General features: G+C 40.0%; 1 protein-coding gene across 3 annotated transcripts in view; it reads right to left on the bottom strand.

The window, feature by feature from the left end:
- LOC121885419 (WD repeat-containing protein 7) overlaps positions 1 to 18152 on the bottom strand; it is a 111300-nt gene that overhangs the window by 15140 nt on the left and 78008 nt on the right. For all 3 annotated transcript variants that reach the window (XM_042394851.1, XM_042394853.1, XM_042394852.1), the window contains exons 24-28: positions 10165 to 10351; positions 2153 to 2270; positions 1873 to 2022; positions 1623 to 1705; positions 105 to 204 (exon numbers count right to left, since the gene is read on the bottom strand). In XM_042394851.1, coding sequence (XP_042250785.1) covers positions 105 to 204; positions 1623 to 1705; positions 1873 to 2022; positions 2153 to 2270; positions 10165 to 10351 — 638 coding nt within the window. The remainder of the gene's footprint in view (positions 1 to 104; positions 205 to 1622; positions 1706 to 1872; positions 2023 to 2152; positions 2271 to 10164; positions 10352 to 18152) is intronic.

Here is an 18152-nt window from a genome sequence, read left to right as displayed (position 1 = left end):
TGCATAAAGGCATTAATTCTTGACTTTAGTGTCTATCTGAAACTAATCAGTTGCTGAGGTTTTCCTTCATGTTGTGATCAAACATCAGAGAGTTTTTAATGTACCTGACATTTTCCCGTGCGAACATCGTAGAGGGCCACTGAGCCTTGGCGAGCTCCGACGGCGATGCGATGACTGCGGTCACAGTAACCAACCATGTAGAACCTGAACAAGAGGAAAACAAACGCATTAACACAACACACACAGAGACTAACATTCAACCAGGCATAATCTAACAATTTCACTAAGAAAGAGGGAAGAATTCAAGAGACAGAGTTAACAATAATGGGTGATACCTTTGCTTCCAGTAAAACAAACATATTATACTATTAAGTAAGATTGCAAAGAGATAAAGCACACAGATTTTGAATGCTTTGCAAAATCCCACATGGCATGGGAGGCAGAAATTTACTCAAAAATAAATCTGGGATTTTTAGATGCACCAACGCCAAAATGAAGAAAACAATCAAAAAAAGACAACTTGTAATGGGTGCCAAAGTAGATGGTCTAATAGACCTAATTTGGCCAGATAACACAAGAGTCCCCAGGCACTGCCTCTCTTTTAGTCCCCTGTGGCGCAATTAGATGGTGGAACAGTGACTGAAACCCCTTCCCCCTCAACCTTTCCGATGTTGGGATTGGGAAGGCTGCGTCCGGCAATATTTCTAACTTTCTGAAACTGACAATCTGACATTGACGGCCACTTCACGCAGCTATAGGACAGGTGTGTGGAGGTGAGAAAGCATGTAAAGTTCAAGCTTTTCTCCCACCTTCAGAACAGCTACACATTTCCCTTCTGTCAGAAGACACAAACTAGTTCTTGTTGAGCATACCTCTGCCATTAGGCATCAGATGAGATTTGTCATTTGATATCCCAACATTTGTGGATAGCTGATCACTGCCTGCTACTTCTTTCTTCATGTTAATGAAGAACCATTTCACAAAGTGGGCAGTGTCACAAATGCCCCAACAGCAGCCTGAAACAAAACATGGGCCCCAACCCACAACATCCCCCCTATGAAACGTACCAGCACCACTGTGAGTTCCTCAGACAAACTACGAGCGTGTCTCCTGAGCCTCAGCTCGTGAGGAAGCCTTGCTGTTTAAATATAAGAGCACACGGGCTTCTCTTGAGCCTCTGGTTTGAGCAAAGGTGTAGCTTGTAATTAAGTTCAGTGGAAAAAAAATGGTATGGTAATGGTATTGCTACTGGGATTTAATAAGTGGAGTTCAAACCTTCATTGAATGGTCTAAATATTATACCTCATGTACCTGTGTTGTTGTTTTTTCCCCAAAATTTAAAGTAAATATCACAAAAACTGGATCACAATTGTTACATCAAAGCCAAGAGGCGACACACATTAATATATTCACACACCACCAACCACACACAGACTGAGTTGGTTCAGCCACATGCCCTGAGGCTGATATCTGTCACCTGTGAGTTGACCCCTGACCTTTGACATCGGCGCGGACACCCAGGGGTCAACTTGCCTTAACTCCTCCTAAATTCACCCCCCACTCACCTTATAAGGAAATGTGTTGAGGCTTGTTAACACACCCATACACACACACACACTTACTTGCAAATAGCGGGGAAACACTCCTGCAGCCCTTTCTTCTTCACCAGAGAACCTTCAATACAGTACATGATGATATCCATCACCTGAAGAAGAGGAGGAGGAGGAGGAGGAGGAGACAAGGAAGTGGTGATTCACTGACTGGTTGTTCAAAATGTTGTATTGCACTTATGGAAAATGAAACATTTTTCAGAGATGCTGATGCTATCCTGTTTGTAGTTAGCAATATAACATAATATGTAACGTTGTTTACCTCGACTAGCAGATCCACAACGTCTCCAGGCATCTTCTCTATCAGGATGTCGATCACTCGCAGTATCTCAGTCTTGGCTCTGGCCAGTGTGGTGGTGTGAACGTTTTGCTGCGACTGAGAGTTCGCCTGGGCTGCGTTGAACCGATGAACCTGGAAAACAAAAACATATATGTACTATCTGTTATTACTGGAGGAAGAATGTACTGTACGTCTTTGACATTACACAAAGAGAATCATACTGCATTTGAGACCGTTATATGAAGCGGTGGTTCAGTCTCACCTCTCTTGCGATGGTGGTGATGAAGGCGGGAGGCCGGGCGGTGGCAATAAGAGAGAGGGCGTGGCGGGCCGAGCGAGCGGAATCTGCTGGAGGATTGAGCGGCAAACCCATGGTAATACTGTCGAGAGAGACAGAAAGACATTTTTAAATCTAAAATACAGACAGCAGATGATATATTCTTTTTAACATGTTTGAGACAAACCAACATCGAAAGCACAAAATTCAGTGAGGAGGGAAAGGGTGAGAGGGCGACAAAGGTGTCAAAACATACTGAGATCATGAGTCCCCAAACATATTGCTTCCTACTGAAAAAAAAAAGTATAGTTCCATTTTCAGGAAAGGCTCGGTAACTTCCTGAAACAGCTGGACAGCTTAATTTTCAGCAACAGTAGTGAAAAGCAGAGGTAGGAGAAAGTAATTGTTTTGCTGGTCCAAAGTGAGTTTCGAGTCATTGTGCAACCTTTCAAAATGTCATTTAAAATGTTGAAACAGAAATATATTTGCAGAAAAAAATGAATGTTTTGAAAATTTGAATTCAACACTTTCAAATAGATGTAACATTTAAATTCAAACTGATCAGATGTGTCTTATTTTATTCCATGACACAATTACAATCATTTGTAATTTTTAAGTTTTGCATGTTGCCATCTGTTTATTGGCTTTACATCTGGATATCTTCATAACCATTATCTTTGCTAAAAGTGTCATCTGTCTTCTCTGCCAAATACATCTTTCCCTCCTGCTTGTGCATCCTGACTGGCTGCAGTCAAAATTGTTAGTAAAATGAATGGATTCTGCACACTTTTTTTTGAAACTGGTGTCTAAGTCAAAGACGAGATGTAAGTTTTTTGGATTTTGTTGAGTAAAATTTTGAGTCAGATTCATGACTTCAGTCTGACCGGAGTAACACGTCTGAAAAACATTTGTTGGGGACTTTTCAGCAGCTGATTAATACACATTAGATGCTCTGGTGAGTATTTCGGGCAGCAGGATGCTGTGCGTGGGATTGACTAAAATTAATTACAGTGTGTGTGTGTTCATAGTGATGAAGGAATATTGTGCAACAGTGTGACTCACTGATGTGTTTTTAATAGTTTTTTGGATTATTGACACAGAAGAATACCATATGTTGGATACACACACAATACTTGTTAGTAGGACTGATACATTATTGGTTTTGGTCTTTTTATGTGATTTGTTAACAATAAGAAAAATATACAAAATCTCCAGACTTATCCTTTAAAGACAGGCTTAAAAAAATCAAGAGTGGATGAAAAAGAGACATTTAAACAGACAATTTTTAGAGAGAGGAAGAAACCAAGATTAAATGGAGAAAAGTGGCAGAGAGAGAGCGAGAGAGATCAAGCCTTACTAATATATGGAGTGAAGAGATTAGCGGGTAGCTTATAATGTCAAGGCCGAGTCAATGGGAGCCATTCACCAGACGACGGCATAATGGACTCCCACAATGCAACAGGAATTAGACACACACACACACACCCTAACAGCTGGCCACACACCCCTCTGTGTGTGTGTGTGTGTGTGTGTGTGTATGCAAGACAGAGAGAGAGAGGGGGCGAGCGAGGCCACCTTGTTAACAAATGACTCTGGGGAGAGAGAGAGAGGGAGGGAGTGATGGGTGGACGGATGGCCGAGCTGCGCGATTCATCTCCTCTGATTACAGATCACGGCTACAGATCTTGTAATTAATACTGGTAATATATTGGCAATATATCAGCAATATTGAAATGTTTAATTTCGTTTAGAGAGGTGGCTGTAATTGGAAACAGTCGTAATGTTGATATAAGGCAGCGGGAGTGTGGGGAGCTAATTGTACCGACAACCACTGAGGTTAATAACCAACGTTTAGAACATGTAATGAAATAATCTGGGTTATCATTACAGTCATAGGAGAACACACACACACACGCACGCACGCACGCACACACACACACACACACACACACACACACACACACACACACACACACACACCAGCATTATTGTCCTGATTCAGTCTACAATGTGAGGTTTACAGTGAAAAACTGGAAATTCTCACAATGAAGAAGCGAGATCCACTTAATGATTTTTTTTTTACACTTAATAAATAATCAATTATCAAAACTATCACCAACAAACTTTCAATACACTAATTAGATAGCAACTAATTGTCCTCACAGCCTAACAGAAACAAAACGAAAAACAAAAACTAGTCATTTCCAGAAAATAATTAGTCAAACTAAAACTATAACAAGCTGAACTGTCCTGGATTCTGAGTTCAGGCTGAAACTTATACTGCAGCTGACAACAAATACACACACACACACACGCAGGATTCAGTGTGTGTGTGAACCTGGCAACATGACTGCATTCACAGCCAATATCACACTGACATTATCCAGTCAATACTGAGTCACACACACACACACACACACACACACACACACACAGCGAGGACTGGAGGTATTGATTTTTTTGTGTGAGGGAGGAGTGAATAACCTCAGTCACATGATGAGAGTTGCTGCTGCCAGAAACCCAGACTGTGTGTGTATATATATATATGACTTACTGACTGTTGACTGACTTACTGACTGTTGAATGACTGACAGGTTTAGGCTCAGACTCACTGACTGGTTTACTCAGTGAGTTGCAGACTGGGTAACTGGATGGTTTACTAGCAGACTAACACACTTGTTCACTGACAGACTCGGTGGCTGGTTTACAAACTGACTTACTGACTGGTATGTTGGAAGCTTTATTGTCTGACTGGTATTATCATTAAGTGGCTTATTAGCTGACTGACTGATTGATTTGGGTAATGACTTACTGGTACTGATTTGGCAACTGGATGGTTTACTGACTGGTTTAAGAATGGACTTACTGACTGAGTCCCTTATTGACTGACTGACTGATCTGCTGGAAGCTTTACTGGCTGAGTTACTGACACACCAGCTAATTAACTGACTAATTAAACACATGGTTTACTGACTGATTTACTGGCTGGTCACCAGCTCAGAGACATCTAATTAATTTCAGTTTCTATCTTTATTTTCTCACATTGTTGTATTAAATCTGTCTCACACCATAAACTTCTTCACAAGTCAGGTGTGAATGTAACCGAGTATAAGACCTAGACCCAGACCCAGACCCAGACCCATGCACACGCATGGATCAAAACAGATTAACACTGAGAAGTGACCTGTAGTTTTCCAATCATTGTTTGTGTGTGGTGAATCATCCTATTGTGTTCATGAGTCAACATCCATGATCAGAACAACATGTTCTTATCTCTGCATGACACACACATACACAGATTACAAAAAACATTCATTTACCTCTGCAGGACAGATGAAAAGCACATATAGATAAAAACAATGTAAAGAGATGTACTTAACCCTGCATGTCAAATAAATACTATATTCTCTAGCTCACACACGCACGTTTAAAGATGCATTTATCTCTGCAGCGGCGAGTACAAACACATCACACACTGATCGGATGAGAGTCCACAGAGGACGTAGGGTGAGGTTAAACTCTGATATAGATTTAACGATTGAGTTCAAAAGTTTTAAAAGACTGAGAAATCTTTTTCAACTATTCCGCAGTTCTATTACTTACATGTGGTGTTGAGTTTATTTCATTTCCGCAGGAACGGAAGAAGAAATGACAGATGTTTCCATCAACATGTTTTATCCACATTTAAATCTGCACTTTAAAATATATTATATTATATAATATCGAATATGTAACATCTATCTTCTACAGTAATGGACTTTTGTCATTCAGACACATGTTAAATGTATGGTACATGTTCTGCACCATGTGTCAGACCTGGATTACCAGTCAGGCAAAGATGGCAACTGCCCCGGGGTCATGACCCTCAGGACCCCATAGGTTCCAGGCTCACAGTTTGTGGTCATTGTATTCACTGATTAATAGTAACTAATAAAATGGTAAGGGCTTCATGGTGGCTCTTGCATTTTTCTGAAGATTTTGTCGAGGGGCCCTGTCTCAAGATCTAGGTGCAATATATTCAAATACATACATATATACACATTATATAAATGTATAATTTAAAACAATGATCTTAAGAAGGCGTAACAAGATGTGTGTTTTATCTCTCTCTGTTTCTTGAGCTGCTGTAGTCTTTATGTTAATGTGATGGCATTCAGTTCAGAGTTGGAAGTGTTACAGAAATGTTACAAGGCCCAACAGGGTCAGGTCACCATCATGACCTTTATGGAAAAGTGAGTCAGGTGTTTATTCAGACATGAGATCAACAGGTAGAATTAACATGATACATACCTAGCAATGTCTAAAAGGGGCTTTTGTCTCCATGAAAGGGTGCCTTGAAAACCTGGTCATGCAGGTGTTAAGACACACACGCACGCACACACACATTGTCCCAGGTCAATTTTGGGGACATTACATAGACGTACATTCATTTCCTGGAGAATTACCCTTACCATAACCCTAACCACTACTTGCCTAACCCTAACCCTAACCACTAACCCAAAAATCAGCTTTTTCCCAACTGTAGACACAGCTTTTGTCCCCAACTGGATAAGCCGTCCCCAATTAACTGGTCTTTAGTCTGAAATTTGTCCCTGAAAGTAGCCAATGACACACACACATAAATACACACAGTGCAGGCTGGTGAAAGTGTTCTGCTTTTTGTTCCTGCTTGTGTGTCTAAAAGTATAAAGTGTGTGTGAGTCTTGTACACCGGGAGCTCAAACCTCAAATCTCTGCCTATTGAAAAGGGATTATCACACACACACACAGCACTGCGAGGAGTGTATTGACAATTGGTTGGGTGCATCAGGGACAAAGAGCCTCACTGCAAGTCAGCTGCATGGAAATGCACCCTGTGTGTGTGTGTGTGTGTGTGTGTGTGTGCACTACCTAGAAGCCAGTCATGCATTCAACTCTTCACACTCTCCCTCTTTCTTTCTCTTTCTACAGTGGAAACTGACCAGTGAAGGAATACAGACTGTATGTGTGTGTATTAATGTATATATAATAATAATACTGCTGATATTTATTAAAGAATCTGATCAAAATTCATTGCCAGAGAATAACATCAGACCCATAAATCTGTTCAATGATTTTAGTACATTCTGGATACTGTTGTCCCCAGATGGCTGAACTTTAACAAAGTGATATCATCGAGCAATTTGATTAAATTTACAGCATACTGTTGTTGATTTCAAGTGACATTTTTATACAATGTTGAACTTCTTTGACCTTTTTCTTTGACCGCTGGACTGTTTGTGCAGTCTGTTTAGTCACCACAAACAGTCAATGTAGACATACAGTATCTTAAATCAACTGACTTATCTGGACTGACCTTTAGCCTTTTATTATCTTACGTGATTTTCCAGACTGTTTCATATGTTTACTGTTCTGAGTGAGAATCTTGTTGTTTTTTTTTTTTTTTCCTGAGATCTGTTTAATGTTACATCTTGTTTTATTGCTCTCTTCTCTTTCTATCCTACTAAAAATTCATTGGACTAAAATTGAATTGTGTTGAATTCTCTTCCACACACACACACACACACACACACACACACACAGGCAGCAGACATATCTATACTCATTTAACCAGACTGGCCCTGCTCGAGTTTCAACCTTAATAGGATCAACTCATGTAGGCCAGTTAGATTTCAACAGGGAGGAAGACACACACACACACACACACACACACACACACACACACACACACACTTGTGTACCATGACAAGATGCCTCTGAATTACCTTCTGTCTGTGATCTCTGACCTTCACTTGTACTAAAGCTGTTTTAACTTTACCACAACCTCACTGTGATTGCATGAAGTCAGCCATAACCTTTGACCTCTTCTCTGCTTGTTGTAAGGTTGACGGTGCAGGATGGGGAGCTGACTCTGCTGCTGTCAACATCTGTGCTCAAACACTGCCTGGTTCACCTCAGAAAGTGAAATTGTATCAGCAGTCACAGTCTGACTGACGTAAAATTATGTGACGATATAAACCGACCTAAACTCTGAAATCATTCACTGCCCACTATCAGAACTGTAGAGGACTGGATAGTGTGTCAGCTGACAAAATTGAAAACTGTTCATTACGTTTTATGTTTATTGTTGTTCACTCCACAGTGCATAATAATTTTATCTAGAACTGGGCATAAACTTTATTATTGACACCTATGTGATTACACATACCACACATAACGACTATTTCTGACAACATACAAAGCTTTTTCTAGACTTTAGACTTTTTTTAAACTTTTTTTTTAAAGGCGCAGTTTATACAAAGATCCAAAGATGAATCTGAAGAGTCACCAGATGATTAAAGGGATGAGAAAGAACAATGAAATATTTCTGTTATGTTTATTCTTCCTCACATTTATCTAATTTTTGGCTTTTGTGTATACTGGGTAATTTTGCCTCTTCAGGCCTTTAAAAATCCTTCAATTGCGACAATCTGAGGAGGAAAAATCCTTGTGATGAAGAGTCACAAGTAGACATTACTTCATTTTAAGTAACCACTGCACTAAGTGATAGGTAAGCCATGATTACAGTCATGTTGACACTGACTGGCTTGTGCAGCAGATTCTCCATCGCTGTATTAACTGATATCTCAGGATTATGTCTCAGAACAGGAATTGTAATGACAATCTCATCACTAGTTTTTTTGATGGACATTTTTAAGCTTCACTGCTTGTGGGGCAAAAAAAAGAAAAAAGAAAAAAGATCATCGTACCATATGGATACAGACAAACACACATGCACACAGACAAAGGACTCACATGTCAGAGCAACGCAGACATCATTACATCATCATAATGTCCTGCAATCAGATTATAGCCTGGCTTCCATAACTCAGTGTGTCGGCTCTATAGTGCCTGAGTGTTTCTATGTGTGGGTGTGTGTGTGCATACATTTGTATTTACAAGCAGGCTGTTGTCTGTTCTCTGGAATCTGAGAGGGAAGACTGAACAGTCAAACAGACAAACACAAACAATGAATCAACCAATCGGTTCTTCAACAGAAACTGAGGACACAGAACTGACCGGAAGAACTTTGTGTTCAGTCTTTCTGTGTTACTTAAATCTGTATGTAAGCTATGCTTTTGTGTGCATGTACTCAGAGCTGCTGAGTCAAGTCCGAGTCAAGTATTTCAGGTTTTTCAATGGCCATTAAAAAGACATAGCATTTTAACATTTACCTTTCACCTGTTCTCTCAATGTTCCTTCAATGTTGAGGCCTGACAATTACATATTATACCGTGTGACCATAGAAGACTTGTCTGTCGCCGTCTTGCATGTCAAGCAGTGTCAGAGTGAATCTGAGAGTGGGACAAGTCCAAGTCAAGCCTCAAGTCAATTGAGACAGGTCAAGGTAAAGTCTTCAGACTTGTCAGAAACAGTCTAAGGTCAAAATTCAATCCTTGAGGTCAAGTCACAAGTCAACTGAGACAAGTCCAAACCAAGTCTCAAGTCAAAGTCTTAAGTCCATCAAGACAAGTCCGTCTTCAGTCTTGTCTGTACTGGTCTCACGTCAAGTCTCAAGTCCTTGAGGGCAACTCCAAGTCGGGTCAGTCAAGATGAGTCCAAGTAAAGTCTTAGGTCTTGTTAAAGCAAGTCCAAGTCAAGTCTCAAATCAATTGAGACAAGTCTCAAGCCTTCGTTAAAGCCAGTCTAAGTTCTTGTCATGTTACTGCACATATGAGATGTTACTGCAGTTATGGCAGCTTGTTTACATCTGCCTTTTTTACTTCTTGTTCATATATTTCCTTAGGTCCTTGTAATATATATATATATATATATATATATATATATATATATATATATATATATATATATATATATATATATATATATATATATATATATATATATATATATATATATATATATATATATATATATATATAAAAATCAGGAACGGATGTAATTTAAAAATATCTGTAATTTATCTATAAAAGTAACAGCAACATTTGAGTTTTGTGTGTGTGCACTCATGGACTCACTTGGCCAGCTGCTTCTCGGCATCGGCGCAGAGCTCCAGCAGTCCCATGAGCACCGCTGACACGTCCATATACGGCTCCCAGACAGTGAAGCCCCGGCCAATCAGATCAATGGCAGTGCGGCGGATTGTGCTGTGAGGGGGCAGCTTGGGGCTGGGGGGCTGCAGCAGCAGGAAGGTCAGCGCCTTACCTGCAAATGGTAGAAACATTAGAATCAGAACAGAGTAGAGTAAGGAGGGGTTTATCTGAAAAACGACAGGAGCCTGATGTCATCCTGTGCTCCAGCACATTTTAAGTGACTTAAAGGACCAGTGTGTAGAATTTTGTGGCATCTAGCAGTGAGGTAGCAGATTGCATCCGACTGAATACCCCTCCCTTCCAAGTGTGTAGGAGAACCTATGGTGGCTGTGACACTTGCAAAAAATGTGAAAGGCCCTCTCTAGAGCCAGTGTTCGGTTTGTCCGTTCTGGGCTACTGTAGAAATATGGTGGTGCAACATGGTGGCCTGCACAGAAGAGGACCTGCTCCCTGTGTAGATATAAAGGGCTCATTCTAAGGTAACGAGAACATGATTCTTATTTTCACGGGATTATACACCAATTAAAACATACTTATGAATGTTATATTCCATTTCTGCTAAGTCTGTTCCGCTAGATGCCACTAAATTCTACACACTGCACCTTTAATCAGCTCTTATTTTATCATTTCTGTATATCGAAATATTGTGGAGTCTGCAGGAGTGAATAATATCGGGACAAAGAGGGAATTAAGATGTGATGGAGGTGTTCAGATGAATTAAAACTTGAGACACTGCTGCTTTATCGGCCACCATGATGCCCCTTATCATATTCATATTTTCTTGACTTTTTCTGGAATAGGACGTTAAAATTGCCTGTTCAGTCTCTCATTACTTATTGATTCATTTATAGGGGACAGAGCACATTCAACCAAATCATTTTGAAACAATGTGACATCCTTCGTTGACCAGCTAATTTGCACCAGTAACCCCGACACGACTAAAAGAAAGACAAAATGGATTTTCAAAAACATATTCTGTCCTCATTTCCACATTCTTGACCCTTTGATGCATTTAAACAGATTATGGTTAAACTCCTGTGACCGTATCAGCCCTATTTACATTTTCTATAAAGAAATCATATCTTCTCAAAACCAAAAAACAGTAAATCCAATTTTTTTAAATGAGGTTCAGGTAAAAATGAATAAACTTCTGTGCTCCAAAGACACACACACACACACACACGCACACACAGAGGATAAAGAGAGTGAGCAGGATGGAGGTCAGTTCATAGCTGACCTGACATTTGAGCCAGTCTCTGTGGGGATGGACTGACCATTAAGACTCCAGAAAATATCCCCCACTCCTCAATAACACCCACCTCCCCACCCCCCCCTCCCAGGTGTCTGTCTGTCTCTCACTGCCTGTCTCACCCACTGTAGCCTGAGGTCCAGAGCTTTTAGCAGATTCTTCACACAGTGCTACACAAAGATAAAGTCAGAAGAAAATCAAAACTGAGAGAGGCAGGTTAAATATCTGGTATCTGGTTTTCCAAAACGTTTGAAAATGTCAACAGAATATCACTCATTTTGGTATTTTATCACACATCTTATCCAATAACTAGTTAGGACACGATAATCTACAGCCACTGCTGGTATTTCTCAATTATTCCAGTGGCTTTTTACTTTTCCTTTTAAATGGAGTGATCATGCATTAACTGATCATTTATTTATGCAAACTCAGTGATGTACATATAGAACATTCTGGACCGTGAGGTTGTAAATCTGTCAACAGTCTTAGCGGGAAGACTACATCTCTAAAGCTCTACATTAGCAGGGCTTTTCTTCTTCTACCGTCTGACTCCACTCAAGGATCAATACAGTTCATTGTATGTTCACTTGAAATATAAATGTTAAACAGTCATAATATGGAGAAAGATATAATATAATACAGATCATTTACTTTAAGTATTTATAATCCTGCGGTTGCTCTAAAGGTCCTCCAGTCTCCAGACACACACAGCTAATCTCATCATCTATATCTCCTAGCATTTCATCATCAACCCGCCTTAAATGGCAAACCCCCTTCCTTATTGGTTTATATCTACACACACACACAGCCTATGGATGGGGCAATGAAAGATATAGCTAGAGGCTAACCGTGTTAGCATCGCTGGGTTCGACCGTTATATAATATATTCGGGCAGTGATAGATAGAGCGATAACTGTGTTAGCATTGTTGTGCTACATCCTTACAAGCCACATAGATTGTAAGTGATGGACAGCTTTTTTTTTAGCAGTTATGTTATGGGTGTCGGTAAAGAGACACGGAGTCAAACATGCAGATCAGGCATTTTGTTAGCGTGTTGTGGCTGAGTGTGTGTTAGCTGTATCAGTGATAGGGCAGTGAACCTTGACACTAAGCAAACATCAGTGAGAGCTCAAATCAATCATGTTTTTGTTACATACATCAATATGCATACAAGCAGTGGACTATAAATATCAACAGTGATGTAGGGTTGAATGAACTTTGACCTCCAGTTAGTGATCATTACAAATAATCAAACCACCAACAGAAATCTATTTTACTCCCAGTTACACTATTCTTTTATGCTTTCTCTGCCCAATTCTCTTCAAACTTACACCAACTTGAATCACTTGATGTTTGATGTCACTTATTTTAGCTTTTGCAGCTTGATCTATATAAAAGTTCAGTGTTTTTCCAACATTTTTACTGTAGTAATGGCGTCTAAATTCAGTATGGACATTGTGTATGTTTGCTGCAGCAGTAAAGTGTCTTTCCACCTCCACAGTGACCGGGGGTTTGATTCTCAGTAGTGGGAATTTGTGTTTTCTGTTGTGTGATGAGTTTTTCTCAGCTGCTTTGGCAAAACCCTTGAAACATAATTCTAAAAACACTGTGTGAAAATCTCACATCTGTTCACATTTTCTCACAACAATATATGCATTTCCTGTTGCTTTCACATTTCACACAGCGTCAGTAGAACTATCTTCAATTGAGCCAGCGGGGCATTGAGACAGTCATCAACAATCCCCTGCATGAGTTTTTGTGCATTGTGAGGACAGATATCGGATGAAATGCTGTGACCAGATAGACAGGAGTGTTGAGGTGTTGGAAGGAATTTACATTTTGTTTTTCATTTCTGAAGAGTTCCTCATTTAAACAAATTTGTTGGAATATCGTTGAGTGTTAATGAACTTTAATTTGAGTATGTTCTCTTTTACATTACTGGTACACATAAGATATTCACTGTTAATAGTGAACATACAAAAAGTCCTAAAAGTAGTCATGTTTTAAAGATTCACATCTTTAGTAGGAACCAATGGGCTTGAGGCTGAGACAGGAAGTATCACAAGATAGACTAACAAATTGTTGGTTTTTGGAATTTGTTGACAGTAAGAATAACTTAATAAATACTAAGTAAATTGAAACAGATACTTTTCTGGATTTTTTAAAAATATAAGTAACCATAAATAATGGGCCTTACATGCTACAATCATTGTCTGTCCTTGTAGTCTGTGTTGTATAAAATGTGGAAAAATTTGTTCACTACCTTTACTGTCCTGATCCTGATGGGAAATCAACTAAAGCTCCACAGAGCAACGATTAGTTTCACATCAACTGATAATCAATAAATAAACTGGATGGGTGACTATGTGGGAGGATTTGTGGGGAGGGGTTATGATTCGGGGGTCATGGGGCAAAAGGTCACCAGTCAAATTCAAACCCCTGAAGTTGTGAATATGTATGTACGTGCTCTTCACACAGTGAACCAGTGGATCCCCACCAACATAGAACAATCTTCAGAAGTCATGAGGTCAAAGTTCAACACTGTGAGCAGTGACAGTGACTGTGGGTGGGTAGGTGTTTGTAATGAAACTGGTGGAGGTTTAATCATACAGCCACATTTACACTTAGAAGCCTCAATTTTTTTTTTCCCACGGACAATTAAAGATGGCCATTAACAGTCAGTGTTGTAATTGGTTGGATCGAGGCTCAAATTTACAGCCCCTCCCTTCTAATCAGTGAGCAGGAAGTGAGAGAGGTCCAGACTCAGGTCCATTTCTCACGGCGGACATCTTTGTTTAAAGGCAGGCCCAGCCCAAATGAACCAATAGCTATTGACAAAGCATCAGTCTGCCATAATGGGCTGTTAGTTAGAGCAGTAAACATGTCACATTAACACAGAGAGGGTAATTAGAGCGGGAAGATGTGGGGGGAGGAGGAAGGAAGGAAGGAAGGAAGGAAGGAAGGGTGGAACGAAAGGAAGGAAGGAGAAAGGAAGGGAGGGAGGAAGGAAAGAGTAGAGAGTGTGAAATAGTGACAGATTGGTGGCATCTACAGTTTACCAGGCTAAGTCGACCACTAACAGGCTTTCTACTTTCTTTCTTCCATCTGCCCGTTTCTTTCTCTCTCTCCCTCTTCCTCTGTTTGAGCTTAAATGAGAGGTGAAGGTAAATCAATGTTGGGGACTTGGATAGTGGATGAGAGCCGGTTCAGACTGGCTGCAGAGAGACAGAGAGAGAAATAAACAAAAAACAATACAAGAAAGGTAGAGGGAGAGCCGGTTCATGTGTGAGAGAGAGAGAAAGAAAGAAAGAAATAAAGGGCTACTGTGTGTATGGTGTACATCTACATGTTAAATATATAATTAGAAAATAATATAAGGAGTATTTGGTCTACAACCACCCCATACATTAACAGTCTCTGTGTAACAACCCACCACTGACTGGCAGCTAGTATGCTAGCTCGTTTGGCTGGCTATTGTAACTAGCATGTTTGCAAGTGGATCACCAGCTACAGGAAGTAATCCCTACGTTACCAAGCTTCCAGCATCACCAATTTTGGGAGGACACACAAATGTGCCACCTTCTGGTGTGATCGGTACCCTAATCGTAACGTCGTGCTAGTCAATGCTAAGTCCATGATGCGGCTAATAATGAAAACATGTTTCAGAAATTACTTATAATTCATAAGCCTATACTTCTAATCAATCATTAGCCCAAGATATTCCTATTTTTAACCATTAATAAGTGTACAGTTTAGCTAAAAATATGATTTCAGTTGTTGGAATTTAGCTAACAACTTTGACGCTTAAAATTTTGCTAACCAAATACCGATACCATCCCTAAAAGGTTGCTGACCACCAAAACTTACATCAATAATAAACTTCAAACAAGAAAATCATGTCAAATATGATTTGAAACCATCATAAAAAATACATTCATTCATACACAAATTTATTGAAAAATATTTAACTTAATGTTCACTGCTGTTATGTGAAAAAATGTTAATCATTATGCATCTTATTTAGTCACTATGAGGTAACTGGTTACTGTAAAAACATCTGCTGTTGAGAATCGTCTCAGCCAGTTCATCTCACATACTGACTCAAGATGTGAATACCGTACTTTAAATCTATGTATTAATTTGTTTTGATCTTGTGAAAAAAAAACCTCTTCGTTTGACTGGTAGTAAAATGAAAAACTGAGATTTCTTGGGCCTGAACCACTGCAGAGTTTTATAGTTTCCTTCGCCTGGTTTTCCCCGTTCAGTGTGCCACAATACAAAATAGAACTCAATTTCCAATCAGCTCTCATGAATGTTTTAAAATGCCAGCATTCACAGTGAATGGGCCTCTGAAGGCACTCGAGGTATTTTGACATTTACTGTGAGCATTATTGTCCAGAGACTGTACTCTGATGTACAGTTTGTCTCTTTTATCCTATCCAACCACATCCTTTCTTCCCTCCGCTATCATCGGTCCTTCCTTCCATCCCTCCATCCTAAAGCTCAATCTCCCCCTCCATCTTCCCCCCTCGCCATATGAAAACATCAATCTATACTCTGCTGTATAGACTACTCTAGCCTCCCTCTCTCTGGGTGGACAGCTCTCATTCATCACACACACTGCGCTGTATGCCAACAACAACGATCTATCTTTCAATTTCATAACAGAGAGAGGATAGGCAGGAGATGGAGCATGGATGGAGGAAGAAAAACAACAGGCTGAATGAGAGCAGGAAAACAAGCTGAGTGAAAGGAAGAGAAGAATAAAACTAAGGAAGGAAACAGATGACAAAGAAACAGAGCAGAAAGCATGAAAAAATGTCCTCCACCGCATGTTTTTTTACAGTTGTCTATAATTGTCTGCTTGAGCTTTTTACTAGGCAATAACATGTTTTACAGGGTTCAGACACTCTGCGAGGTCAGTTAACAGAGCAGGATGCTCTGGAGTCAGAGTAGCTTCCTCAGATTGTCGTTTGTTGAAATGCCTAGATATGACCTCTGTTTATGTTTAAATGAAAAAGACCTCTAGCTGCCATGTGAATTATGACTGTTGGGGTGAATGGAAGCATGGGTCAACAAAGTATGACTTTGACATGGGAGACAGCTGCTAATTTCCTACAAGAAGCTAGTGTTGGTTCACCAGCCTTATCCTTCAAGGTTAGGGAATCTTTGTTGTCTTAATTGAAAGAATAATGATCTGGTTAAGGTTAAGTGAAGACCATGGTACTGAAGTTCTTTATTTATAATATAGTACACAGTCAAGAGGTTGTGTTATGTAGCACAACAAGCTAGTGAGGCTCTGTAAATGGAACCACATTCCTGCGCATGTGCAGTGGTTTGCTGTACGAGAACTGCTCTCCTTAAGGTTACTATCTTCTTGCTGTTACTCTTTGGAGCTTCTTCTCAACAAACTATAGTAATCGCTCTCTTCAGGGATGAAGGAACGTGTCACCCGGTGCAGAGGTGTGGCTCATTGACGTGTTTTTAATAGTTTTTGAACAACAACGGAGGTCTACGGCACAGAGGAATAAGAGTTCATTGTTGATTTGGCTCTGCACAATTGTTGACAATAAGAAAAAATCTCAGCAACCAAGTCCTTTAAAGAAAAATTCAGGTATTTTTCAACCTGGAGTATTGGGCATTCAGGTCAAAAACAGCCTGGCGTTAAAACATTCCAGGGGTCTGCGCTGGTGGAAAGCTTGTTGTTAAACACCATTGACACATGAAATATGATCCAGGAAGTCCAGTTTGAGTGATATAACTGTAAATTGAATGCTTACCAGACACCAAAACGCTGAACAGCAGTTTACACTGAGAGACAAGAAATCCACAAAGAATGTGTGCTTGCATGTGTGGTTGACCAAGGCAGCACCTTTTTAGACAGGCAACCACCATGCATTTTTTTGCCAAAGCCCTCTATGTTGGCTCCCTAGCTGCACCACCAGACTGCCATCATTCACAGGAATGAGGTTGTGTTTTTTCACACTGGGGTTATGTTGGTTTGATCGTGGCCTTAACCAGTAAGTTTAAGTAGATCCATATGCAGCTAGCTACAATGGCTAATCCAGGGGACTAATTTCAGGTGAAACTAAGCTTATTCTCTTAAGCGCAAATAATATTCAGTTTATATTTTACTGCCATTGGTATTTTCTCATGACACTGATACAATCAGCAGTTAAGAAAATTGTCACACTCCAGCAGCTGCCCCAGGGTTTTCATGCAGGTTACTGTCCAGGTGAACATCCTCTGTGCTAACACCTGACAGTGTAACATCACTTCTAATGACTGTATTCTGTCATCCTTCTCTGAGATTGTCAAACCCTCTTGACTACCTCTCATTTTAGTCCTGGGCTGCTTAAACAAGACATTTGTGGTGTGTAACTTCATGTCAAACCATTCCTTCTTTATTTCTGTCATGGTTCTGCTCTGCGATGACAGGCCGTTGACAGCTGTAGTAATGTTTTCTCTCTTTCAGGTCCTTTTTTTACACTACTAACACTGCTACTGTTATGTTTTCATCTGCTGACTTCCGACAGCAGGGATTCAACCTTTGAAGCGTGAAGTTCTTTTTACTCTTGGGGGAAATTTTTGTGAATGAAACAGCTAGAATTATATGCAAGTGATGACCTCTGCCATTCGACAAGTTAAAAACTAACTATTTACA

This window comes from Thunnus maccoyii, chromosome 19 (genome assembly GCF_910596095.1).
Source record: "Thunnus maccoyii chromosome 19, fThuMac1.1, whole genome shotgun sequence".
Classification (NCBI taxonomy): domain Eukaryota; kingdom Metazoa; phylum Chordata; class Actinopteri; order Scombriformes; family Scombridae; genus Thunnus; species Thunnus maccoyii.
The sequence above is the reverse complement of the archived record's forward strand: the minus strand, read 5'-3'. Positions and strand labels throughout refer to the sequence as shown.